We start from the raw sequence: 27,633 nt of genomic DNA on the forward strand, positions 1-27,633 counted from the left end.
TTTTTGAGTCTTTTTATCTCTTCAGTGACATCCTCTGATCCCTCCCAACAAGGCCTTCACTCCCTCCCACACAGGAATGGTTCCAAGAATGGCTCCAATGGCTGAGTAGTGAGTGGGACCCCGCTGTCCCCACCATCCCAGGAGAAGGGCAGTTCTGCCAGTGGCTGGCAGCACTTTTTACAGAGTGGGCTCTCCAGAAGGGACTAACCCCAACTGAAGAAAGTAGCTCTCCAGCTGTAACCAACTTCCCCGAGGGGTGCAGTGGGGCTTCCCAAACACTAGGGAGAGAGGACACTGGCTTTGTCTGAGATAGGCCAGCTCAGAGGAGGAGGAAGGATAAACATTCATCTTGGAGCCAGAGCTGGGGGTGGGGGAGCTAATGGGAAACAGCTTGCTGGAAGGAGGGGGACAGCAATCAGGAACGACTGAGGGGAGCTGCTAAAAGGGGGGGGGAGGGGGAGGAGCAGGCTGATTGAGACCAGCTGCTGCTCCTCTGCCCTGGAGATCTTTGGACTCTGCACTGGGCGGGCTCAGAGAGCTCAATCTTCCCCACCCACCCATACTCCCCACTCCTGACTCCCGGAGTCCTCAGATGCAAGAGACCAGAGGGGAACTCTCCATCCACCAGCCGGACGCCTCCTCCCCGTCGCCAGCCCCAACCCCTGGCTGCTCCTGCCCGGGGAAGGCCTGGAGGAAGAGGCCAGGGAAACAGCCTGCCCCTTCTCCCCCGTCCCTCCATCCACCCAGCACCAGCATCTGGAGACCCCATGGCCTGGGCTCGCTGGGGCTGCTGCCCCTGGCTTGTCCTCTTCTGTGGTATGTGCATCCTGGTCCCACCCTCCCACACTGGGAGGGCAGGTCCAGCTGGAGAGTAGCTCTGGCCTCTCCCCTCTGGGCTCAGAAAGGGTTGGAGTAAGGGCTGGGGCCCAGGTTGTCTCTTTCTCTCCTGGTCCTCCTCTCTGTCTTGCGAAAGAGGAACCCTGGGGTCAGTCCTTGGGGCCCTCCAGACTCACATCAAGTCTGGTTTGGCACCTTTCCATTCCCGCCTGTTAAAGAAAAGATGATTCTGGCACTTGTTAAGAGTAAGACAGACTTTATTCAAAGCTATTGCAATAAGGGCATTGCAATAGGGGAGAAAGATCGGGCTCAACCCTGAATACAGCTAAGACGGCTGAGGATTTAGAGCCAATGAACAGAGTGAGGGGGGCAGTGGATGGAAAATTACTAAGAGGAGACATCGGGGTGGGGGGTTCTTGCTGAGCCAAACTTATAGGATTCTTGCTGGAGGCAGGCCAGGGTGAACAAATATGAAGGGTGAAGGATGAGGAATTTGATCAGATAGCAAAGGTGATCAGATATTAAGGGTGGGGGGTTGTCTCTAAACTGGCTTAGCAAGATTCTTATTGAGGACTGGGTGATGCAGACCCAGCAAGGACAGGATGGACATAGACAAAGTCAAATCCAAGTAAAGCTCTGGTGCTCTGTTTTCCTCTTTGGTCACAACTCGATGCCCAGCTCAATGCCCTCCACACGCACTCCATCCCCAGCCTTAGGGATGCCTCCCTTCCCTCCCCTCTCTGTCCACAAGACTCCGCTCATTCAGTCAGCACCCAATTCCTGAGCACTGCCCCAAGATCAGGCCCTGTGTCAGGAAACACAGAGAGACACAGCCGCACAGCCTGCCCTCGGGAGCCACAGCCCCTGCCTCAGAGGACAACAATCTGGGTATCCAGAGGGACCCAGGCTGGCTGAGTCTTCCTTCTTATATTGGCATCTCAGCAACACCATTTTGCCAACAATCTGTTCCTACAGAAATGGGATCATTTTCTTAGATTAACAGCATGGGTCTCATCTCCCCCTTGAGTTTATGAGACCAAGACAGCTGGGCAAGGGGTTTATGGAGTTAGATGCCAGCCGCCCTCCTATCTGTAGCTCAATCCACTCAGGAGGTAAAAGTATAGCGTTTCCCCCTACCCAGGCCCCCATTACCCTCTGAGGACACCCCGTAAAGGCCAGGGCTGGAGGGAAGGGACTATCAGAGACCACAGGATTTTCGGGGCTGGAAGGCCCGAGACTGTAGGACTTAGCCCAGTTATCTGGCACACAGTCGGTACTTAGGAAATGTTTGCCCAGTGAATACCAAGTGACTCTCCTTAGGTCACACCAAATTTGGGGCAAAGCCCAAATTGGAAACTAAGCCTTCATATACTCTGTCCTTTCTGTGTCACCACCCTTCTGTGGTTAACTTTTTGTACTCAGATGGCCCAGGTTCAAATCCCTGCTTACCACTGACTTGCTGTGGCAAAACTTAGACGAGTTACCAAACCTGTCCGGGCTTCAGCTTCCTCCTCTGTAGAAAATAGACAGTAATACCCACCTCACAGGCTTGTTGCAAGTATAGAGAAAGATACTGCAGATAAATTACTGAGCTCAGCATCTGGCACGTAGTAGATCTTTAAATGCTAACCTACCTTTCTCCACCAGGCGACGATGTCAGACTGGGATTGACTGTTTTATGTATTTAAAATGGGTCTGGAATGAGAGCCAGAGATTTGGACTATAATAAATGGCACAAGCGGGCCTTGAACTTAAGTAAACCCAATATATATAAAATTAGATTTATAGAAGGGTAAAATGAAGGTGGGGTGATTATTTAGCGAGATCCTCTAGAGCATTTCAAAGAAAATTTGATTACAAAAATTTAATTTGCACACAACAGTTCAGTAAACCCTGAAAAGACCCAATTAAATTAGAAGGGAAAAATTGATTTAATGAGCACTAAAACCCCGCAAAAGTGGCAATCACTTGTCGATGAAACAGGTTTCTTTGATTGTGACCCAGGGTGCCATCTCATTCCACCAAATTTCCCATGAAATGTGATTATTTTTATCCTCGAGTTGGACAGTTTCAAAGGACCGAGGCGGGAGGGGGGGGGGCGGGGAATAGGGAGTGCGATTAGGGGGACCAAGTACCTGTGCCCTCTAGAAGCTAATTGGTCTCCAAGTGACCCTGATTCCCCACCCCTCCCCCCTCGCCGTTTTTAGCTTTGGGTGCCTGGAGCCACCCTAAACCAGTGGACCTGAGAGGAGAGGATGTGAGAAACTGTTCCATCAGCCCTCCGGTAAGGCCCCGCCCCGGCCCGGCCCTGCCCCGCCCCGGCCCGGCCCTGCCCCTTAGCTCCCATCTCCTCCCTATCCCCCACTGGCTCAGTTGCTAGGCTTTCCCTCTACCAGCCTTTCTCCTGACTTCCGGACTCTGGGGCCCCTGTTCCTGATTAACATCTCTCAGGGCGGGCCACACGTTCTCAGGTGTCTGAAACCCCGCATCCCTCCCTCCTACCCATCCATCCCACAGCAGGTTATCTACTTCCGTCCTGGCCTGGGCCGCTCTCCTAAAGGGGGGAGGGCGGGAAAGAGGGTGGAAGCCCCCAGCTAGCCTTTGGCTGAGGCTAGGCAGAGGCAAGCTGGAGGATGGGAGGAGAGAAAACAAAAGTTCTAAAGGAACAGCGAGCGCAGAGGGAGGCCCAGAAAGAGGAGGGAGGAACACAGAGAACTAGACACGCCAATAGAAAGGACAAGAGGGAGGCCTAGGGTGTGACTGGGGAGAAGGTCTGGCATTTTGGAGGTGAGAGGTAAGCAGCTTCCCACCTGGAGACCAGAAGATTCTTCCCACAACCAGAGTATGGCGAAAGAGCTTCCCCAGGCAGGGGCAAGACAGAGGTGAAAGCTGGTGGCCTGCCAGCACTTCCCGAAGCCTCAGGGCCCATGGGGTATATCTGCTTCCCATCTCAACTTTCTGAGACCACTGGGGCAGGCTGGTGGGTGGCTTCCACAGGAAAACAAACATGGATATGTCATTGAGCAGAAGGTAAAACAAAACGAAAACCCACACTTTTCATTTTAAAGATAAAACAGCCTTTAAAGAAATGTCTGGCTTAGAGGGGATCTTTCTGGATAATGCTCCAAATTGCTGGGGGTACTCATTCACTCTCCTCTGCCATTTGAGTACAAACTCGAAAAAGTCCCCAAGGCAGGATTGCCAGATGAAATACAGGGTGCCCAATGACATCTGAATTTCAAATAATGAATATGTGTCTTAGTATAAGTATGCCCCAAATAGTGCATGGGTCATACTTATACTAAAACATTGTATGTGGCTTATCTGAAATTCAAATATGACTGGGTGGATATCCTGTATTTTGATTTGCTAAATTGGCAACTCCACCTCCAAGGTATCTGGAGAAAGACTGTCCCTCCAGCCTGGCCCAGTGCCAGGGCTCAGATTCATGCCATTCTCACTCATGCCCCCCTCCCAGACCCAGGTCCCATTACTGTCACAAGGAGTTCCTCTCCAAGTTCATCAACACCTCCATCTCCGCTTAGCCTGGGCCCCTTAATCAAGACTAACCCATACCATCGGTTGCCGCCCCATTCCTCTCCAGGCTGGCCCAGCCTAGCCACTCCCAACACCTGCCTAAGGAGAGGGTGGCGGCCCCTCCTCTGCTAGGCCCAGGCATCATCCTCTCTAAGCAGCGTGTCTCTGTGTGTGTCTTGGTGTCTTCCTGTCACCTGTCAGTACCTTCCAGTTACTGCGGTCAACACCATGGCACGGCTCACAGCGCTCCGCCAGCAGATGCGCACCAAGAATCTCTCTGCCTACATCATCCCTGAAACGGACGCCCACATGGTGAGGGACAGCTCCTCCCCCACCCGCGCCCTCCCCTATCCTGGGTCGACGACCAATGAGGACAGGCCACAAACCAGAGGCCGTTAAGGCTCAGAAGATGAAGGCAGAGAAAGGTTTCAAAACGCAAAGGGAAGGAAGTAGGGGGCTTAGCCATGGGAGTTTGGGGGAAGCTGAGAGAATGTATTTCTTTGCATAGGAGAGAAGACACTGCTAGAGCTCCTTGACTCCAGGCAGTGAAACTATTAATAAGTTCAGAATCTATTTCGATCATTCTCAGATGGCAGATCCAGAATGAATGTTTAGGGCACTCTGGCCCTAGGAGGTTAGAGTATGGGCTAGGAATTGCACTGGAGGAATTCTAACCTTCCCATAACCTGATGGGTGGAGCACTGGAACGATCCAGAGGCCTGGGCTACACAAGTTTGAGGTATAGGCTGGGGGAGGGGAGCAGACAGGAAACAAGATTGTCTGAGTAAGAACTGATTTTCCCAAAGCCGCAGCCCCATGTACCCAACCCACCCTTTCCCCACCACTGGCCCCACCTCCACCCCATCCACCTTCCCAGCACTAGCTGTTCAGAAGAGAAGCCACTTTCAGTGTCAATGAGATCGCTTGAATTTGTTTTCTTACCTTGGGTAAGTGTCTCAACTTCTCTGAGCCTCAGTTACCTCTTCTGCAAAATGGAAATATTGAGATCTGTCTTGAAGGATGATGACGATCAAAACACAATAATGTGTGAAGCCCTCTGCAGAAGTTCTTGATGATGTACTCAGTGTATTGTACTAGACTGGGGAGGGGCGGGACAGCTGGAGGGGTAAACCCAGAAGGACCAAAAGACATGATCCCAGACTGCACAGAATTTGCATTCTGGCCAGGGAGATGAGATTTCTTAGGCTGTTCTGTCCAGTGCTGGACTATGGGATTTAGACTCCAAGAAATACAGCTGTCCAAAGGAAGAGGAGATCCCAAGATCTGGAGGAGTGGCAGAGGACTTCCTGGAAGAGGTGCCCAGTGGGCCTGGGCTTGTAGAACTGGTAGAATCTGACTAGACAGAAAGAACTGGGATGCGGTTGGGGGGTCTTCCATGGGGGGGGGGTAGGGGTCTAACTCCATGAAAAAGGCTAATGGTGGTGTTATTGATTTCCTAGAGTGAGTACATTGGCAATCGTGATAAGAGGCGTGCGTGGATTACAGGCTTTACAGGGTCAGCAGGTGAGAGCCATTCAGCCCTTATTGCTTCTGTTGGTAGCCCCCGACGTGGTCCCAGAGGCTCTGATGTGGCCAGTTCTCAGAAGCCAGGACCCCAGGACCTAGTGTCAGAGGCTCCGCCTCCCCTCTGCCACTCTGAAAAGAGTCGCCAGGGCACACATCAGAGCTCACCAGCTACACTTCTGCATGAGGCAGATGGCTGTCCTGGCTTTGTTCCTGTGCTTGCTGCCCTGGCACAGCCCGGCCTAGCTTAGCACACCCTGGGCTCCATTTCAGGAACAGCTGCCACTTCCACATCCAACCACTAGGGACCCACGGATTCCCTTCACACGTGGCTCACTTGCGGACAGTTTTACCTGGCCGGTCAGTTTCTCTGGACAACACCTCCTGCAGCCAAATGAGACACAAACACAGAGGCCCTTTATGAGGTCCCAGTTTCTAAAGGGACCTCCTACCCTGATCTTGGCCCCTCGAATGAAATCCAAGTTTTCCTTGCTGATCCTTAAACATTCTTCCCCTGGGCTTCATGCTCCCTTGCCTTACCCATCCTTGCCAAGATTTTGGGTTTGGCTTCTCTGCCTGTCTTCAGCTAAGCCCCTGGCTTAGTGTCCTTATCAGTCACTGAGTCTTGAGACTAGCTACCACACCGTCTTTCCTGAGAGCACCTACATGTAGCATTGAGTCTGTGGGACTGTCAGAAGCAGAACCCACTCATCCCTCCTTAGGAGAGGCCCTCAGCACAAAGCAGGGATGCCCAGGCTGGCTTCCCCTAATGCTTTCCTCGGTGTCTCCTGCCTCCTTTCCTTGCAACGGAGGGGAGAAGTTCTTTCCAGAGGCCCCTGTGACATTCTCAGAGCCAGCACCATACTGCCCAGGCATTACCCGAGGCTGCCATCCCCACCTTCATCCTCACCTCCAAGGTTCTCTGTTCTGCCCCAGGAACGGCAGTGGTGACCATGGGGAAAGCAGGTCTCTGGACCGACAGTCGCTACTGGACCCAGGCTGAGCGGCAGATGGACTGCAACTGGGAGCTCCATAAAGAAGGTAAAAGGGGTCGCATGTCCCCCAAACTCTGAAACCTGGACCAGGTTCAAGAAGGCACAGGTAAGAAAATGCATGCAAAGCCATGATGGGCCTCTATGGGAGACTCTGGAAATCTGAAGCCGTCCCTAAGCTTTGAGGCTCACAGCGAGGAGGACAGATATGGTAGGCCGGTCACAGACAGAAGTCTGACAGGAAGGCCTGGGTCCAGCCCTGGAGGTGACAGTACATTCTTTCCTGTCTTCCTCTCAGCTGACATCACTTCCATTGTCACCTGGCTCCTCACTGAGGTTCCTGCTGGAGGCAGTGTGGGCTTCGACCCCTTTCTCTTCTCCATCGGTATGTTCGTCCCTCCCTCCTGCATTTGTCCCCACCAACAAGGGTGACTCAGCTGCTCTGGGATGTAAAGAAGCATTCCTTCATAGAAGGAGGGACAGGATGACTCCAAAGATAGTGTCTGAAGTTGTAGTTGCAGAATATTTTGCAACAAAGATTTATTCATGGATTGCGAAATGAAAGTATATTTAAAAGAATGAATGCACATTTTTTTTTTCAAAGTCACAAGTACAGAGACCCAACCTAGAAGACTTGAGGAGTCGTTAAGATCTAGCAGACAGTAGGCCAGGATGTTCTTGAACCCAGAACCATCCTCTGTGCTCTGGCGCTCTACCAATTACGGCGCTAGAATCATTTGGTAGCCCTCTTCTGGAAGGCAGCTGGGAAGGTCAAAGGAGTTCAGTGGGTTTCTGAGCAAAGGCGCATGCTCCCCTCCTCCCAGAAATACAGCTCCCTCAGCTCTGGGATCCCACCCAGCTGGCCAGACTGCCCCCAAGGGCAAAGTCTTCATGTATGTGTATCTAAAGGCTCCCCCTTCAGAGCTGGCTTCTTTGTCAGCCTTTCCAATGGTGATGGCATGAACATCACCATTCCTTTGGGCAGGGGCACTGATGCTCTGTTAAAATGGATAGTACTGAGAAGAAGGCCCCACTGCCACTGGCACTTAAAAAGATAAACCTAGCCAGTAGGCTGTGGGCAGCATTGGGGTGGGCCCCAGGTAATGGGGCTTTGAAAGCAGATAGAGGGGGCTGGGAGGACATACCCCAGGAGGACCAGACTGATTGGACCTGCTCTGGGCAGCTGAGGCAGCAGGAGTGGAGTGGGAGGCAGAGCAGACAAGGACTAATTTTGCCTGAGTCACAGTTTTTCCTGAAGTGTAAACAGGCAGGGGACGAGTGACGGATTACTGTCTCTGCAGGTTCCTGGGAGAGTTATGACATGGCCCTCAAAAACTCTAACATAAAACTGGCGTCTACCACAGCCAACCTTGTGGACCTGGCATGGGGATCAGAGAAGCCTTTGTTTGAAAGTCAGCCCATTTATGCCCTGGAGGACGCATTCACAGGTGATCCTCTAAGCATATTCTTCCCAGCTTGAAGCAACACGGTCCTCACTGCTGCTCCTTTGGCTGAAAATGTTGTCCTGGGAATTACCAAAGCAAAGGTTCTCAAACTTTCTTGTGCACCCGAGTTGCCTGGGATGCTTATTGAAAAAGCAGACGTCTGGGCCCTCTCATCTCAAAGATCTCCGTCTGAATCAAAAGGTCCTCACACCATATATAGAAAATGCTGGAATAAATAGTGTTGAGATTTGAAGCAAGAAGGAACAGGAAGGGAGGAAACAAGGAAGTCAGAGCAAGATTAAAAAAAAAGAAGAAGAACCGTACCCCTTTGAAGAGAGAAAAAAAACATGACGTGAGCTGCTTGTCCAGTAGTGGAGATTGGCTTGTATTGATTCATTCAAACCCTGCCTTTCAGCCCTCCTGTAGTAAGATGACTAGGGTCAGGTTGGCCGGCTGACAAAGGAAGTATATAACTAAGCTCAGGGGCAATCCATGGCACAAATTACGGTTCAGGTTTTGGCCAGGGCAAAAGGAAAGTTAAATGATCCCCCCAAATTCTAACATAATCTTCACTTTGACCTCATTGATACCATCTAAATATGTCCTAAAAGAACAGCATGCTCTATGATTCTGGTAAGTACTTAACTAAAATCCTGACCAGGACCAGGCTACTGATGATGAATCACTGTCTTGGCCACCACCACCCCCTACCTCCCCAGGAATTCCAAAAGAACGCATGGATGTGGATTCCTAGGAATGTTGGGCAATCCAAGAGGCCCCTATCCTCATGCAGTTCCGTGCACATTCCTTGTTTGAAAAGGAGTCAAGAAAGCAGGAGGGAAATTTCAAAATAGCAAGGATGATGAAACGAGCTAAAATTGTGCCCAATTTTCTTTATCTGTTCTGATGTAATTTGCAGAATCATTCTGTATCTCGAAAAAATTTTTAAAGAAATTTGCTAGCCAAGACTGTAATCGTAAGTAAAACTCATCCCTTTCAGATAAAGAAGGGTGAAGTTATGTCAAGAAAGGGAGAGGATAAAGGGGGAAAGCCTTCCAAGGACCGAGGGAGAATTCATACGGGATTTGTCACTGCCCACAAGTGACGGTAATCCTGAGTCTTCATAGGCTGCTGGTCTTCAAGGAAAAGCCATCCAGAGCCCTGAAACTGGGCCCAGAAGCCCAAGCACAGAGTTCTTGCGTCTATAAGCTTACAGAGGCAAGCAAGACTTTCTCTCTAGCAAGTGATAGGCTTTAAAAGAGGCAAAGGAAAAAGAGAAGACTGTGAAAAGTTAATTATTCAAAGATACCTGTATGCATCAGACAATTTAAATTTGCCTTCATTTGTTGTCACACATTCATGAAACTTGATAACATAATTCTAAACAAAGAAGCCAGAGAAAGCCTCATAGTGTATGACTCCATTTGTATGAAATATCCAATACAGGCAAATCCATAGACATGGAAAGCTGGTGAATGGTTTCCAGGGGCTGAGTGAGAAGGGGAATGGGGAGTGACTGCTTATGGCTACAGGGTTCCTTTTGAGATGATAAAAATGTTCTAGAATTAGATAGTGGTGGTGGTTGCACAATCACGTGAATGTTCTTTTTTTTTTTTAAGATTTTATTTATTTGACAGAGAGGGACATAGGAGAGAGGGAACACAAGCAGAGGAGGTGGGAGAGAGAGACAGCAGTCTTCTTGCTGAGCAAGGAGCCAGATGTGGCTCCATCCTGGGACCCTGGGATCATGACCTAAGGCAAAGGCAGATACTTAACAATCGAGCCACCCAGGCGCCCCAATTGTGTGAATGTTCTTAAAGCCACTGAATTGTGCACTTTAAAATGATTAAAATGATAAATTTTACTGTATGTATATTTTACCCAATAAAATAAAATAATCCTTAAAAAGTATCACCCTTAATGGCATTAAGTTACTTATGCCTAATCTCTGAACCCAACTGGGACCCTTAATGTTTATGACCTTCTGCCAGCAAATTCTGAGCCTTGCCTAGGGGCAGACACTTCATCTGCATTGCAGAGAGTAGGAATAAAAGATGAGAACTAGAACCAGGGTACAAGCATCCTAGAAAGAACAGCTCTGGGACACAGAGTTTAAGGACAAGTTTGGGGACGGACAATGTTAGCAAGACAGTCCAGTGTCCATATAGAGTAAGAGGGTGAGTCATGTAGTCAAACAGACCTACCTAGAAATCTCAACTCTACCCCCTTGCTAGCTATGAAATCCTAGACAAGTCACTCTTCCTCCTTGAAGTCTCTGTAAAATCTGTAAAATGGGTCAAAGAGGGATTAAAACAATGTTCAGGGACTCGTGGCTAATTAGGCACCAGGTCATTTCAGAACAGAGGCTTGAGCATGACCTAGTCTGATCCCTTCTCCCTTCAACTAAGGCTGCCCTCTCGATCTCTGTTCTGCATGCTTATTTATTGATCAGTAAGTTACATCAGGCTTACCATACAGCAAGACACCACTCTGTGCGCATTACAAATATTAATTCATCTGAGCCCCATAACAACCCTATTGACTAGATACTATCATGACAATCCATCATCATTTTACAGGTATGCAGGATAAGACCCAGAGGGGTTAAGGAATTTGTCCAAGGTCACACAACTAGTAATGGCAGGGCCAGGATTTGAACGCAGACAGTTGGTCCAGAGTCCATGTCCTTAACAACTACACTAGTGAGAGTTTGTTTGGAGAAAGGTTTCTATTGCTTTGAAAGTCGTGGAAAATGATTGCTCTAAGGGAGCCCTCTCAGAAACAGTGTGCCAAAGGGAAAGTATGTCCCTTATGCTTTCTCTGGGCACCTTTGCTTCTAGGGAGCACCTGGCAGGAGAAGGTAGCTGACATCCGCAGCCAGATGCAGAAGCATCGCAAAGGCCCAACTGCAGTCCTTCTGTCGGCACTCGATGAGACGGCCTGTGAGTATGGACTTATGGACACGGGGTGGGTACCTGGGTTCCCCCAACCCCCATGCCTCCTGGGCCCTGCAGCACTGGACTCCTCCCCCAATCACCTTATAACCATGGGTTCCGTGAAGTCCATGGCCATGGCCTGTGGGAACAGAGAAAGCTAGGGGGCAGGAGATCATGGAGGAATGGGCTGACCACAGCGGCAAAGGCTATCTCAGGAAGGGAAAGGGCCCAGCTAACACCTGCCATCGGCCTGGCCACCAGCCTGGGGCATTCACACTCCCTGCTTTAGCACCACGTGCTGCCTGATTCTGTCCCAGCATTGCTCAGGGCTTCTTACCTGACTCCAGCGCTGGGCTTCAGATTTGCTGGGAACCCGCCAAAACTACGCTGACTGCTGGCCAGGAGTCTTCGTTTTTCTGGGAGGAAGGGGGCACAGCTCTCATCAGTGCCTCAAAGACACCCCCCCTCCAAAGAAAACTCCTGAAAAACATTCAGAGGCAGATGTGCAGGCATATGGCTGGCACTCTGTGGTGGGGCAGAGCAAACGGTGGGCCAAAGGTGGGATATGGACTTGCCTCAGGCCGATCAGCCTCAAAAAGTTCCCATCAATTCTCTTCCCCAGGGCTCTTCAACCTTCGAGGCAGTGACATCCCTTATAACCCCTTCTTCTATTCCTACACACTGCTCACAGACTCCTCTATCAGGTACGGCTTGCTCTCCCCGACTTCCCCTGACTTCCGCGCCTCGCCCGCCCCCACCACTCACCCTCCCCTAATATGCAGCCTTCCCAGGATCCTGCTGCCCGCTCCCAACAGGGCCCTCTAGGAAGCCTCCAGTCAGCTTTTCCTGACCCTCGACCTCTGTTCGCACCTACTGTAAATCTGGCTCCTTGGTGGGGCTCCTCTGACCTCTAGGAATGAAGGGATCCTTGTCTTTGTGTTGTCCTGAGAGACCCTCAGGACCCTCCTGACCTTCCCTTCCGACCCAGGTTATTTGTAAACAAGGATTGCCTTGACTCTGAGACCCTGAAGTACCTGAACTTCAGCTGCACGGGCTCCATGTGTGTGCAGCTCGAGGATTACAACCAGGTCCGTGGCACTGTCCAGAACTATGCCTCCGGAGACGTGAAGATCTGGATCGGGACCAGCTACACGACCTACGGGCTCTATGAAGTGATACCTGCGGTAGGTTTGCCAGAACCCCCACCTGGGCCAGGCCCCACCTCAGCCCTGATAAGTCTCGACCTAAAGTGGGGCCACAGCCCCTCAGCCCTTCAGGCAGTTGGTCAGTCCCTTTCTAGGCCTCCCTGTGAAGAGATGGAAAAAGAGGAAGCGGGTGTCCATCCACAGAGAGCCCGGAGGTTGTCAAGCAGATTAGAGGGAGCACAGACTGGTAGGGCAGAGGCTCTGAGGTCGCCAAACCTGAGACTGAGTCCTGGTTCTACCTTGAACTGACTGCGTACTGACCTTGGACAAGTGACTTAGCCAGTCTGGACCTCTGTTTCCTCACCTGCAAAATGGCAGTAAGAGTCCCGACCTCAGAGGAGTTGCTCTGAAGAGATTAGAGGCGATAGTACATGTGAGGCCCCGTGCCTGGCACACAGCAAGCACTCCATAAATGTTATCTGTGATGGTATGATCGTGCGGGAAACCCACATTGTTGGACAGCCCACGGAGCGGCAGGGGCTAAGCTCTGATCCATCCCAGGGACTAATCTCTGATCCCTCCCAGAGCGCTGCTGGGATTCAGGGGCAGGGAGGGAGGTAAGATTCAGCCAGACACAGAAGACAGGGAGAGACCTAGGCAGCCAGAAAACGCTGGATGGAAAGGCCATTGTCACTATAGGGAATGGCAAGTCTCAGTTTAGCTGGGACTTCCTGCCAATCCTTTCCAAACCCCACTTTGCCCTGGAGATGCTCCCTGACCTCTTCCTCTCTGTCCATGACAGGAAAAACTTATAGAAGACACCTACTCCCCAGTGATGGTGACCAAGGCGGTGAAAAACAGCAAGGAGCAGGCCCTCCTCAGGGCCAGCCACGTAAGTCACAAGAAGGCAGCCTAGCCTGTTGGGAACTCCTGGTCTGATGAGTTAGAAAGGAGAGCCTGCCAAGGAACCCGAAGAAGCTCAGTGAAACAGTGAAGTGAACCCCAGACTCCTGGGCACCCACCTGAGCTTCATCCCCTTATTCCCAGCCAGGTACCGTGGTCTAGAGCCTGAGCCCCAGAGCTAGAGTGTCTGAATTCAAATCTCAGCTCCTCTACCCTCCTCCAAGCTGGGTGACTTTGGGCAAGTTGCTTCATCTCTCTGGGCCTCCATTACTTTAGATACGTGAAATGCGTATCATAACAGGAATCTACAGCATAGGGTTGTGGTGAGGATTAAATAGATAAATAAACATGTGTTATATAATATATGATAGCTATAAAAATTACAAGTAAGATTTAATTAATATTTAATTATAATATATAATCACATATACATGTGTTTTATACAATTACATAGAAATAAGTAGATACATATAAATAGAAATATGCACTTATATAAATATATAATGAGTTTATAAATATATAATTACATATATATAAACAGAATTACATAATTATATAAATACAATTATATTGAATTTTATATATGTATATTGCTTTGATCACTGCCTGGCACATTCCACGTGTTTGCTGTCCTGATTTCCCCACCCTTGCAAGAGGATGGCTTGCTTTTTCGGATATCCCTGTCCAAACGAGAAGAAATCACCTCATTTTACCAAACTTTTTCTTTTTTTTTTTAAAGATTTTTTATTTATTTATTTGACAGACAGAGATCACAAGTAGGCAGAGAGGCAGGCAGAGAGAGAGGAGGAAGCAGGCTCCATGCTGAGCAGAGAGTCCGATGCGGGGCTCGATCCCAGGACCCTGGGATCGTGACCCGAGCCGAAAGCAGAGGCTTTAACCCACTGAGCCACTCAGGCGCCCCTTACCAAACTTTTTCTTATAGAAAAGTTTAAACATACACAAAAGTAGAAAAACTAGCCTAATGATTGCCCCGCACCCTCCCGCAGCTTCAGCACTAGGCAGCTTGTGGCCCTTTGGTCTGAAAGGCCACGGTCCTTGCCTCCACACCCATCCTCTGCCGAGGGATGGTTTTTTTTTTTTTTTTTAAAGATTTTATTTATTTATTTGACAGAGAGAGATCACAAGTAGGCAGAGAGGCAAGCAGAGAGAGTGAGAGGGAAGCAGGCTCCCTGCCGAGCAGAGAGCCCAATGCGGGACTCGATCCCAGGACCCTGAGATCATGACCTGAGCCGAAGGCAGCGGCCCAAACCACTGAGCCACCCAGGCGCCCCCCGAGGGATGGTTTTAAAGCAAATCCCAGCTATCATCCGGTTTCTCCTGTGAAAACTTTAGTATCTCTAAAAGATAGCACTTCAGTCAGTATCTCTGAAAGATAAGAACTCTTTTCAAAACATAATCACACTATGATCATATATAAACTTGGACAAGAATCCCTTAATATCATCAAACAGTCAGGGAAGCCCTCGAGTGTGGGGAGCTCAGCTCCCGGGGCAGCTGCCTGATCTCCCTGGTCCCAGAGCGGGGGCTGCGAGCTCAGCCAGCCCCCCTGCTCTGCTCTCCGGCTCCAGGTGCGGGACGCCGTGGCTGTCATCCGCTACTTGGTCTGGCTGGAGAAGAACGTGCCCAAAGGCACGGTGGATGAGTTCTCAGGGGCCCAGTGGCTGGACAAGTTCCGCAGGTGAAGAACCACCGCCCGCCTTTGGAACAGGCCATCTTTAAGTCTAGGGGTGGAAGCGGGGAGGGAGACTTGGCCTCCTTACTTCAGCAGGAAGGAAGGCCCTCCTTGTATTGGGGGGCCTCTCTGGAACAAGGAGTAACAGTTCCGTGGGTAGTAGGAGAGCTGGGCAGGGCGTCTTCCATGACAGTCCCCGGCCCCCTACTGAAAGCAGGCCAACTTGAAGGGCCACAACCCATCAGTGCCCCCTAGTGTCTGCTTCAGGCACAGACCTTCTCTCCCCCGCGGGGAGGACGGTGGGGAGGCTGGGTCAGGCCAGGTGGGGCTCCTGGACAGCTTGAAAATATTAAGTTGGGGAGCGACCTTCCCTCAGAGCACGTCTGACTCGGGCCCTAAGCAGGCTTGAGGTGCAGGCTGCTGCCCCAGGCCTGGGGAAGCTTTCAGACAGGAGGAGCTAGGATTCTTCACTCTTGCTTTACCACCAACTCGCTGTGGGACCATGGGCCTTGGTTTCCCCATCTGTAAAATGGAGATGGAGGGGGAATAATTAGTGTCTACAGTCCCTCCTTCTCTGACCTCGAAGGCTCTGCTAGCTGACAGACTGGAGCCTGGGAAGATGGCGCCAGGAGGTGGGGCTGGGAGCGCCCAATGGAGTCTGGCTGAGGTAGAGGCAGCCGTGACCTTCATTTGCCCTAGTTAGATATCCTGGGCCCAGCCTAACTTCTGAGCCATCTGTTGACCATTTCTGCCATGTGATTTCCAGAGAGGAAGAGTTCTTCTCTGGACCCAGTTTCGAAACCATCTCTGCTAGTGGCCTGAATGCTGCCTTAGCCCACTACAGGTACTTCAGGAGAAGAAATTTTCTAGGGCCCAGTGGCGTCAAGATCCTGATGTATGTGGCGGGGGTAGGGGGTAGGGGGCGGTGGTGGCTCTGGGACCCAAGTCCACATTAAGGTTTGAGGACTTTAGTACTGTGGGGGCTACGGGTGGGCAGTGGACCTCAGTCAGGGATCAGGAGTCTTCTTGAAATGAAAAGGCCCAAGCAGTTTTCTGCCACGAAAGGCTGAGACTTTGAGAGCACACAGGGCTGAGGGATCTGGAAGGGAGGGAGGGCTGCTTTTGGATGCTTTTCCTTGGCTTCCTGTGAGTTATTTATATTAGCTAATTCTTGAAACTCACAATCGAATACACAGGGAGAAAAGCCTATTTACTCAGCCTGGGCCGATGAAGGTGGGCCCAGAGGTGAGCTAACCAGATGTTTGGCTCCATAGAAAGCAAACACCTGCAGGCCTGCCTGATGGAATTTGGGGGCCCAAGCTGATCAGAATGCCTCAGCCCGGCACAGGCTCAGCAAGAGCTGATCAAATGCCCTCCATGGGCCAGTCTGGCCTACCCCAGAATTCCCTCCCCTGGAGCCTCCCAAGCCTGCAGCTGCCTTGGCCTGACCCGTTCTCCCCACTAGAGAGTAGCAGGAAAGGAACTCCTTGGCCTTACTGACTCCTGCTTTCCAGCCTCACCCTCAAGGACCTCCCCGCCTTCCTGTATCTTGGCTTCTCAGATCCCTCTGCTCTCAGAGGTCACGGAAAGTTAGAGGGAGCACTGGACTGAGCATCTGGGTCCAGGCCCAGCTCCTTCCCAGCTTTACCACACAGCCTCCCACAAGCCACTGAGCCTCTGCTGGCCTGCGTCTCCTTATACAGGAGGAGATGGTGGCCCTGGATGTTCTCTGAGGCTCTCCAGGCTCCCGCCTTCCAGGCTCCTATCTCTCTCCCCTTCCTGGCAGCCTTGCTCAGTGAGGTACAAGATCAACAGATGTGCACGGAGGACATTCATAGCATCAACCGAGTTGGGCCCTTGGGGAAATAAGGGTTGAGGGGTTCCCCTGCTTCCACTCAGGACCCCCACCCTGCCCAGTGCAGGCTTAGGCTGTGCCCTTCTCAGTGGCTCTCCCCTTCCTAGTCCAACCAAGGAGCAGCACCGGAAGCTGTCTTCAGATGAGATGTACTTGCTGGATTCTGGGGGGCAATACTGGTAAGTATCCCCCACCCTGCCCCGGCCGACTACCTCAGCTCAGATATCCAGGGCTTCCCAAGAGCCGGCCACAGCTCTCACCTTCCTGAGTGTGAATCCTCTGTCTGAGAAAGGAGAGTCCTGGATGGAATGAGCCTGAGCATCGTCCCCATTTGCACACCTGGGGATCCCTGCATGGTGGAAAACACACAAAAGCCTCAAGAGTGGGGCTGCCTGTGCACCACCTCAGTGAGAATCAGGAATCATCTCTCCTTGCTCAAGTAAAATGTTCCTGAAGCCCACATATCATGACACAGTCTGAGCCGCCCTGCCTGGCCACACAGACACCGTACCCATGTCCTCATCTACTGGTGTGTACCCTGGACATGGTCCCCACGCCACCAGCAGCACGAGTTCCCCCCACACTGAAGACGAGGTACCCATGTCAGGTTGGAGTAGGGGGCAAGATCAGGCCTCCGAGAGCAGTAGGCAGGTAAGAAAAGCAGTCTCGGGGGATGCCTGGAGCCCAGTTGGAACTGGGCATACCTGTCAGCACGGGTATGCATCCGTGCGTAGATATGCGTGAGTGTGTGTGTGGCCATGTTGGGTTCTGTAGGAGGGCCCTGTCCCCCTGCTCCAAGACTCCACAACCTGTCTGTCTATCTGTGTGCTCTCATTGGCATTCCTATATAACCAGGAAGTACCTAGTACCCCTTTAGCCGTGCTACCCTTGTACAGTGCACAGTCTGAACACCTAGACAGGACAGATGTGCAGAATAGGCTGACCCAATTTTTCCAAATGTGTGACCAATCATTCACACAGAAGTTGAGATGAGCCAGTAGGTTTTTCCCCCCTTCTCATCTAGGAAGCAAGTGGATTGTGGAAAGCTTGGGTGGGACTGGTGGGGCGGGGGGAAGGGGTGTGCTGACCTGACGGAGGAGCAAGGAGTTTCAAACCGTTTCCCATTCTCTGTCCCGTGGAAATGATGAACGTGCTAATGACAATGGCTCTTCACTTGTTCCAAGTGCAGCTCTGGGAGCTAACACAAGAGCTTAGCCTAGCAGACTTTGCTCGTCCCCAGTTTGGCGTTGTGTGTACTGTGCACTTGAGATGGCCAGTGTGTAAAGAGGAAGTGGATTTGTGGGGCGTTGCTGGATTGGGGCACGCTCTGAGCAGGGTGAGGCCGGGGAAATGGTCACCTCACTTCCTCCTCTCTCCTTCTTGAAGAAGTCAGCCACTCCCTGTGACCTGCTCCCAGGGAGGAATCCCCAGGGCCCTGGGACCATTTCTCCCCTCCCCCTCCCTGGTGGTGGCCACAGGGGCCATCTGGGGGCACAGCTGCCGCTGGTGGTTGGGAGTCAGACATTTTGGCTCCTGGCTTAAGTTCCATGGGACTCTGAGCAAGTCCTTGGGTCAGATCCATGTTTACAAGGAGAGGATTGTGTAGAGTCAGCATTTGCTCCAGGCCTGGCTTCACTGAGGCTCAGAAAGAGAGATAGCTCATGGCCTCAATTGGGGAATGAGAGTAATGGGAAATGAGGATAACGTGGTCTCTTCTGCTACCCTTCCAAGGAGCTGCAAAAGTGTTCTAGAAATGGGAAATAACTATGTGAATATGTAAGAGTGTGACGATCTCTCTGAACCTCAGTTTCTCCACTGGTAAAAATGGGATATTCCCCTCCTTCCGGCCTCCGTGAAAGCCTGGAAGAAACTCTGCTTTGAAAGCCAGGCTGACCCAAGAAACTCATGTTTATAAAACAGCCAAAACAGGCGATATGGGGGTGGGGTATGTATGTGGGATTGTCACACAACCTAGCGATTTTGAACTCAACAGCTTTGCAGAATCCCTTTATGCACAGATGCTAAAGATAGGGACTTGAGGATAGCATCTGTGTCCTTCCTTTACCCCTAACCCACCTCAGCCCCACCCCATTCCTGCTGCTCGAACCCCAGTGGAAAGCACACGGGAAGCACACAGCCACGATCCCTACCCCCAGGTACTCTATATGTTGATTTCCTTGTCCACAGGGACGGAACCACAGACATCACTAGAACAATCCACTGGGGTACCCCCTCTGCTTTCCAAAAGGTAAGCATTGGACCCAGAATTCCCCTACCCACCTTTACCCAAGGGACATCCAAGCAATCACTCCAGCAAGAGCCCTTCATGTTACAGAGAGTAAAACTGAGGCCCAGAGAGGTTAAGCAGTTTGCCTAGGGTCACACAGCAAGATAGAACTAGAAAACCGAATGCTCCTGGCTATTTCCCCAGAGATATTTCAGCTTCCAACAGGGCCTCAGCTGAAGCTCTTCATCACCCCTTTTCAGGAAATCAGTGAACAAATATTTACTTGGTGCTGTCTCTGTGCCTAAACCTGTGTGCAGCAGGAAGGAGGAAAAAAAGCATTCCAGGCAGAGAGAAATAGCACAGACAGTCTCAGAGGTGAGGTAGAAAGGAGCTGGAGGTTTCCAGAAAGGAGCGAGGGCTGGTCCACCTGGAGCAGAGGCTAGGACTTGCCCTGTGTGCGCTGGGCACCTCTGAATGGGTGGGAAGTGGCGGGGGGTGGGGGGGAGTTGCACTCATGCATTCGGCAAGCAGACCATGACTCAGGCATGGTGCTGGAGAGAGGGGAAAAAATCAAAAGCTGGCCAGGCCTCAAGGAGCTCACAGTTTCATGGGTTGAGTCCACAGGCTGTCATGCACAAGATGGCAAGACTGTGTGTGTGTGTGATGAAAGGGACTTATCACATTGTCACAAGGAGTAAAAAGGTTGCTGTCAGCCTCTCTCCCTCCCTTTATCCACAAGGTGACCAGCCCAACCAAGCAAATCTGACCTGCCAAATTATGGGGCCCCAAGCCGAACCCAAGGCCTTAAGAAAACTGAAGGATGAGCATAAGAGTAATAAGGGCACTGGCCTCTATTTGAACATTTACTGTTTGAAGCACCTTATGTGTGTGAGTCTACCTACTCCTCCCAACAGCCTTCTGAGCTAGTGCTCTGATCATTCCAATACAAAGGATGAAACTGAGGCACCGAGTGGTTAAAGTTGCTTGCCCAAGGTCTCAGTTTGTGAGTGGCCAGCTTAGAATTCTAGCTCAGGGAGCTTGCCTCCCAACTCCTTACTGTCAGCCCACCACCATGTATAAATGTCCTTTGTGGGCCAGCCAAAGAGAGCCACATGGACCAAGCTCCAGGTTTCAACAGGTCCCCTCAGCTGCCCCTGACCATTTTCCAGAACCTGAGTGACCACATGTGAGCACGCACCTTCTCCCCAACTAAGTCCTCCTGCAGGCCTGGACCCACACACCTGTGTGGGCCCAGGCTGAGCATCTGAAAACTACCAAGACCCTCATCTTACTCAGCATGTTACCGCTCCCTCTCCCCATCAGGAGGCATATACCCGCGTGTTGATGGGAAATATTGATCTGTCCAGACTCATCTTTCCTGCTAGTACATCAGGTGGGTTTTGGAAAGCAAGCTGGGCCCAGAGACTCAGGCCCTGATTTCACTGGACCCAGATGGCCACCGTGGGAAGCTAGTGGGGCACGGATTATATCCTCATCCCATCCATTGTATAGATTGTATAGGTCCCACCCAGAGAGTGAAAGCAACTTGTCCAAGGTCACACAGAGGTTACTGGGGGAGGAAGCCTTGAACCCAAGCCTCCTGCCTCCTAATTCAGTACTATATCTCCATGGGGAGGGTGAGGTCTCTGTGGGTTATAGCAGTCATAGGTACGATGTAAGACGTGCTGGGGAAAGTGCATGCTAGCTAAGCTTCCTCTCAGGAGCAACTCTCCATGGGTACCATCTTGGGAGTTGGCTCTGGGACAAGAAAGCAGGATGGGGTGAAGCAGAGCATCTGGGGTCCAGCCAATTGATTGGGGTCATCTCTCTTCCAGGACGAGTGATGGAGGTCCTTGCCCGCAGAGCCTTGTGGGATGTTGGGCTCAATTATGGTCACGGGACAGGCCATGGCATTGGCAACTTCCTGTGTGTGCACGAGTGTAGGTGTCTCTTTTACACTTCCCTGGGGTCCCCCGTCTTATGAAGGAGGTAGAGCATTTCCCAGGTATGGAAACGACTAAGGCCCACAGGGATGCAGTGACCCACGCAGGGTTACCCAGCTGGTGGGACGTGATGCTCCACAAGGTAAGTGAGAAATGGTAGGAACTGGCCCTTCCTGCTGCCTGCTTGGCATTGGGGAAGGGCTCAGAGAGAAGAGTGGCAGGTCAAGGCCTAGCAGTTGGCTGGCATCAATGCCAGAGTAATAAAAAGCAGAGCAAGTCTGGTCTCCATACCGGCCCTAGGTAGACAGTGATGTGGTGGACAAGTGCTGCTAGAGAACCCCCAGCATTCCCCAGTTACCTGCTCCTCTCTGGAGCCTGCTAGTTTCCAAGCTGGTGAGTATGGAGAGTTGATATCATGCCTACATCTCCTTTTTCAGGGCCAGTGGGATTCCAGTCTGGCAACATCCCCATGGCCAAGGGCATGTTCACTTCCATCGGTATGGCTCTTGGGCTCTTCCACCCCCCCTCCCTACCCTAAGACCAGCCTAGGACTGCAGTTGAGGGAGCACCAGCCTTCAGAGAGCATGCCAGGCACAGGTGCATTGTCCCCAAGTGCATTGTCCCATCCTAATCCTAAATCCCTTCAGCTCAAACCTTCATTTTGCCCATGGGAGTTGGTTCCTGGTTGTACATCTGAACTCTGGAGTCTCCAGTCAAATGCTAGGGTAACAGGACAGTAGCACGCCAGGAGATAGGAGTGCCTCCAGGATCCAAGCGAACTCTTATGTCTTCCCCGCTGGGCCATAAGACCTGGCCTCCCCTATGGTCAGTGGTGGGTCTGCCGGAGCCTGGAGCAGCCAGGCAGCTGGGCCTCCAGCCACTCCTCGATTGGTACAGGAAACACGGACTTGGGCCCTCCTCCTGCTTAATACCACCAGCATCTCTGTGTTTCCTAGAGCCTGGTTACTATCAGGATGGAGAATTTGGGATACGTCTTGAAGATGTGGCCCTCGTGGTAGAAGCAAAGACCAAGGTAAAGTGCTGCTGGGACGGGTTAGAGCTACAGACAGCATGGCAGGGACTCTGGGCTCCATGAAGTATAAGGAAGGTCCAAGGAGAAGGACATTTAATAGGTGGACATGAATTGATTTGGAGTTTTCCTGTGCTCCAGAAAAATTCCATAATAGCTCAGAATTTCTCAAGCCTGTTGGCACATTAGAATATCAACATCATCAGAAGAGCTTTTTGGTTTTAATGTTGATGCCCAGGGGCACCTGGGTGGCTCAGTGGGTTAAGCCTCTGCCTTTGGCTCGGGTCATGATCCCAGGGTTCTGGGATCGAGCCCCACATCAGGCTCTCTGCTCAGCGGGGAGTCTGCTTCTCCCCTTCTGCCTGCCTCTCTGCCTACTTGTGATCTCTGTCTGTCAAATAAATAAATAAAATCTTTAAAACAAACAAACAAAAAAGATCACCTGTAGTTTTAAAAAAATGCTGATGCCCAGGTCCCACTCTAGACCAAATGAATCAGTATTCCTGTCCTAAATTATTGGTCTTCGATGCCTATAATAATCACCAGGGGAGCTTGTTAGATATGAAGATTCCCTATAATAGCAACCGACAGGATAAAATACCTACATATAAATATAAAAAGACTTATACAGAGAAAATCTCTACTGAGGGCCATAAAAAAGATTTAAGTAAATGGTGGTCTCTGGAAAGAAGCCTCAGTATTATGGAGATGTCATTTCTCCCGAAATCAATCTATAAATTCAAGACCACCTCAATTTCAGTGTTAACGGGATGCTTTTGTAACTTCACAAAATGATAGTACTGTTTGTTTGTAAAATTAACATGCAAAAACAGCTAGGTAGCTAGGAAAATTCTGGAAAAGAAGAGCAATAAGGGAAACCGACCTTTTCAGATATTAACACATACAATGGAGCTACTGTAATGAAAACAGTATGGCACCAGAGATGGGAGAGACAGATGTCACAGTGGAACAAAACAACTAATCCAGAAATATACCCTCTAATTTCCTTTTTTTCTTGGGGGTGGTGGTGGAACAGAAGGAGAGAGAGAGAATCTTAAGCAGGCGCCATGTTGGGGGTAGAGCCTGACACGGGGCTCAATCTCACAACCCTGACATCACAACCTGAGCCCAAATCAAGAATCGGATGCTTTACTAACTGAGCCACCCAGGTGCCCTTCTAAGTACTGTAAACAAAATGGGAATTTAATTTATAATAAAACTGGGGTTTCAAAACAGTAAAGACAAGAGAGATTTAATAAATGGGCAGGGGGGACAAATGGCTAATCATTTGGGGGGCTATTTAAGTGAAGAACCTTATTGTTACCCCAAAATAAAATTCTGAATGGATCAAGATTTAAAGGTAAAACCAAAAAAGATCTGGAAGAAATCTATATAAATTCATTTATAATCCCAGGGTGGAAATGGGCCTTTCTATGCAAGATCCAAAAGCCGTGAAGAAAAAGATAGATAAATTAAATGTAAAACTGTCTATATGGAGGGGTGCCTGGGTGGCTCAGTTGGCTAAGTGTCTGCCTTCAACTCAGGTCATGAACCCGGGGTCCTGGGATTGAGCCCCACAGCAGGCTTCCTGCTCGGTGGGGAGTCTGCATCTCCCTCTGCCCCTCCCCACTGCTCATGCTTTCTTTCTCTCTCTCTCTCTCTCAAATAAGTAAAATCTTTAAAAAGAAAAATCCTGTATATATGGAAACAATATCATAAGCAAAGTCGAAATATGTATGACAAATAGAGTAGGTACCACAGGGAAAGCATGTGTTTCCTTCTTTTGCCATGAGCTTTTTACAAATCATTCAGACAAAAATCAGTAAGAGGCAAGAGACATGAAGAGGCAACTCTCTAAGATAAACACAAATGATCCATAAGCATGCAAAGATGCTCGACTCTACTCTTAACACAAATCAAAATAACAATAGATTACCACGGTTCACCTATCTGATTGGCAAACAATGAGTGATTTTAATGATATCCAGATTGACTCACACACTGCTGGAGGAAGCACAAATTGATACAATCTTTCTAGAGGACAGTTTCACAGTATCAATAAAAATATCTATTTAAAATGCCTTGGGGCGCCTGGGTGGCTCAGTTAGTTAAGCATCTGCCTTCTGCTCAGGTCATGATCCTGGCATCTTGGGGATGAAGCCACAAGCCCCACATTTGGATTTCCTGCTCAGTGGGAAGTCGGCTTCTCCTTCTCCCTCTGCCCCTCCCCCTGTTCCTTCTATCTCTCTCTCTCACTCACACACACACACACACTCTCTCTCTCTCAAATAAATAAATAAATAAAAGCTTTTTAAAAATAACATAACATAAAATAAAATGCCTATACCTTTTGTCTCGGCAATCCCTCTCCCAGATATGTGTCTTCTGGATCTAGTCCCACAAGGTCACCAAGATGTCTTATACATTAATGTGGGTTGTAGCATCGATAGTCATAGTAAAAAAAGAAGTGGAAACAGCCTAAGTATCCGCCACTGTTTAAGTACATCGTCATGCTTACGGTGGACCCTTACGGAGTCCTTAGAAAAGAGGCGAGGTAGATATCCTCGTGTTGATATGCAGTGCTTGCCTACATTTACCAGTAACAGGGTGGAGAGAAGGTGCAGAAAAGCATGTGGTAGGACCCATTTTGTGTGGATTAAAATAATTAATTAATGGATTAATTACTGTATATGTCTTAAATGTTTTCAGGAAGGGAACTGTGCAGGGAGGAGACTTTCCATTTTTATTGTGTATCTTATGGTAGTTTGAATTTTCTAAGCACAACCATGCAAGGGATCTCTGGGAAATGGGAATTATGGACTATTTTGTCCTTTTTATACCTATTTCTATAGGTAGGTCAATCAAGAGATACAAAGAGATTTAGATAGAGATAGAAATATATAAAGATATATATTAGATAGATATAAAAACCTAATAACTTACCTTAAAATTATTTAAATGTGAGTTCCCAGCCCTGTGCAAGAAGTTCTCACTCCAGTGGTCTGGGGGGTGGACCTGACAATCTACATATTTAACAAGGCCCCCGCGGTGTTATAGAGCACACACTTTGAGAAATAGAGATCTGGGGCACCTGGGTGGCTCAGTGGGTTAAAGCCTCTGCCTTCAGCACGGATCATGGTCTCAGGGTCCTGGGATCAGGCCCTGCATCGGGCTCTCTGTTCAGCAGGGAGCCTGCTTCTCCCTCTCTCTGCCTGCCTCTCTCTCTCTCTGCCTGCCTCTCTGCCTACTTGTGATCTCTGTCAAATAAGTAAATAAGATCTTTTTTAAAAAAGAGAGAAATGCAGATCTGATAAGCACCAAAGATGGGGTGCTGAGTGCAGACTGGGGTGTGGGGGTTGGACATGGGGACTGTAGGACATCCAGCCTACCTTGAGTCTCTGGCTTGACGAGGCCCCATTCCCTGTACCCATGGCTTCTGAGTGGCGCCCCTCAGCCAGGCCCCTTCTACTCACTCATTCTACCTTCCCTCTGACATTCCAGTACCCAGGGTCCTACTTGACCTTTGAAGTGGTGTCCTTGGTACCCTATGACCGGAACCTTATTGACGTCAGCCTGCTGTCTCCCGAACACGTAAGTGACCCTCAGCACTGTCCATCTTTCAGCCCATGAACCATGACTGCCTTCTTCCCAACCCTGGGCCTCTCTCTCCTCTGCTCTCCCTACCCCAAGACCCTCTGCCACTTCCCCTCCCCTGGGACAGTCCACACTGTTGGATTGTAGGCACACACTGGGGCCTCCCCAGAGAATCCAAACCTTCTAGAACTCTCTGGTCAGCCCAACCTGCCCAACCCTTGGTAGTGAACTCCTGGGGAGTCTGAGACTGAGTCTCTGGACTCTGCCACCTGAAGTCCTAATATAAGCCTCAGTCTCTTCTTCTATAAAATGGGGATAATAATGTTTGCCCAACTTTCATTCCACTCCCATCCCCCACCCACCCCAAGAAAGTCACCATGACACTAAATGGTCACTATAGCGAACTGCCTCTGTAAAGCCCCCAGAGAATGTCTGTGGCCGGATGGTGGCTGGGCGCCAGGGTAGGCAGCCAGAATACTGTCGAGTGGACTGGCTGGCACCAGGACTTCCTCTCGTGGCAGCTTGGCCTGGGAGGCCCTCAGCCCTCCTTCCCTTTGCAGCTCCAGTACCTGAACCACTACTACCAGACCATCCGCGAGAAGGTGGGCCCAGTGCTGCAGCAGCGCTCGCTGCTGGAGGAGTTCAAGTGGCTGCAGCGGCACACAGAGCCCCTGTCCGCCAGGGCCCCGTGTACTGCCTCCTTGGCCTCTCTGCTGGCAGTCTCCTCTCTTACCATCCTCAGCTGGAGCGTCTAGACGCGCAGACTCCCTGGCCAACGCTCTAGCTCAGCTCCCCTCACCCTGCACCACCCGCGCTCACAGAGCCCCTTCCAGCCCATTGCCCAGAAACCATTGTCCTCCGCTTTCTTCTCCAGGACTAAACCCCAGGGACCCAGGGCTTCTTGGCCCTGGCATGTCCCCGGTGGGCCTCTACACCTCAGCCTAGGTTCCCAACCACTAGCCCTAGGATAGGAGAGCCCCCTGGCACCTTTCCTCTTGTGAGCCCAGTAGGCCTAACCTATAACCCCCACCCCCGCAAAGACCAGTATAAGGCAGTACCCTATCCCCAAGGTCTCCACGTCAACCCCCCCCCAGAGCCCCACCTTATCGCCACCTGCTGGATATACTCAGAGCTCTTCCCACGCCCACTGGCTCCTGACTTGGTCTTTCCACACCCTTGAAGCTGCTTCTGACCATCCCCCAACCCGCCCCTGGCCCTATAGCGCCCTTCTGGCCTACGGTCCCTGTGAACCTGTGAAGGGAGGGGAAGGGAAGGAGGCTGAGTTTTCTGCAACCAGGGAGGCCAGCCAAAAAGGGGCATGTACATACACCTGCCTGCCCCCCATGTGTGAGGCTGTCATTTCTAAACCCTGAGTGGATTCCATGCCAAGGCACAAGACAGGGAGTTCAGCCATAGGAACTAGGCCGTGGGGTAGGAGGGACTGTGGGGAGCGTTTTGGAATATGACCCTACGCCAAGTTGGGAACAGCCTCAGCAGCAGTGCCCAAATCACTCTCCCAGACTCCCCAGCACATGTGTGACCATTTTAACCTTCCAAAATGCAGCTACAGTGCCAATGCCAACAAATCCTCCGGCATCCTCAGATGGTCTTTAACTTGTGTGGGCTGGCTCAACTTGTGGGCCTCTGCTTTTCCCATTTTACAGATAGGAAAACTGACTTCCGGACAGAGGGGACCTCTCCAAGGATACAGTGTTTGGTTGGGACATGGTGTAGTCAGAATGGGCCTGCAGTCCTGCTATTTTGCCCTTTGGCACCATGTAAAATCCCTTAGCATACCTCCCAGCCCCTTCCAAGTTCACTGAGCCTGCTGCTGGGGGCAGGGCGGAGGGGAAGGAGGGAGTTTTCTTTGGTCAGACCTGCCGTTAGCCACCTGGGCTCACATCCTGCTAGATGCTTAAAACAGCATGGCAACGAAGACTGCCTCTGGGTTTTACATTGTGTCTTCTGTGTT

At 50.6% G+C, this 27,633-nt stretch overlaps 1 protein-coding gene across 1 annotated transcript; it reads left to right on the plus strand.

The window, feature by feature from the left end:
- The first annotated feature begins 571 nt into the window (after window positions 1–571).
- On the plus strand, window positions 572–27,597 carry XPNPEP2 (X-prolyl aminopeptidase 2). The gene is made up of 21 exons (XM_045995241.1): window positions 572–816; window positions 3,045–3,121; window positions 4,576–4,686; window positions 5,835–5,898; window positions 6,835–6,939; window positions 7,189–7,275; window positions 8,192–8,338; window positions 11,176–11,277; window positions 11,894–11,975; window positions 12,260–12,455; window positions 13,219–13,308; window positions 14,909–15,018; window positions 15,779–15,856; window positions 16,975–17,046; window positions 19,055–19,115; window positions 20,418–20,487; window positions 20,930–21,034; window positions 21,475–21,534; window positions 21,994–22,070; window positions 25,569–25,658; window positions 26,222–27,597. Exons 1-21 carry the CDS (start codon window positions 768–770, stop codon window positions 26,414–26,416), a joined length of 2,028 nt encoding a protein of 675 aa, XP_045851197.1. The 5' UTR covers window positions 572–767; the 3' UTR covers window positions 26,417–27,597.
- Window positions 27,598–27,633: the final 36 nt, after the last annotated feature.

The sequence above is a fragment of the Meles meles genome, chromosome X, assembly GCF_922984935.1.
Source record: "Meles meles chromosome X, mMelMel3.1 paternal haplotype, whole genome shotgun sequence".
NCBI classification, from domain to species: Eukaryota; Metazoa; Chordata; class Mammalia; order Carnivora; family Mustelidae; genus Meles; species Meles meles.

What these genes read in the sequence shown, in the direction of transcription:
- XPNPEP2 (XM_045995241.1), top strand. Translation starts at nt 768, where the DNA reads ATGGCCTGGGCTCGCTGGGGCTGCTGCCCCTGGCTTGTCCTCTTCTGT. An exon ending in AGGCTTTACAGGGTCAGCAG is followed by an intron (nt 5,899 to 6,834) that starts GTGAGAGCCATT and finishes GTTCTGCCCCAG; the next exon opens with GAACGGCAGTGGTGACCATG. An exon ending in GCTGCCTTAGCCCACTACAG is followed by an intron (nt 15,857 to 16,974) that starts GTACTTCAGGAG and finishes TCCCCTTCCTAG; the next exon opens with TCCAACCAAGGAGCAGCACC.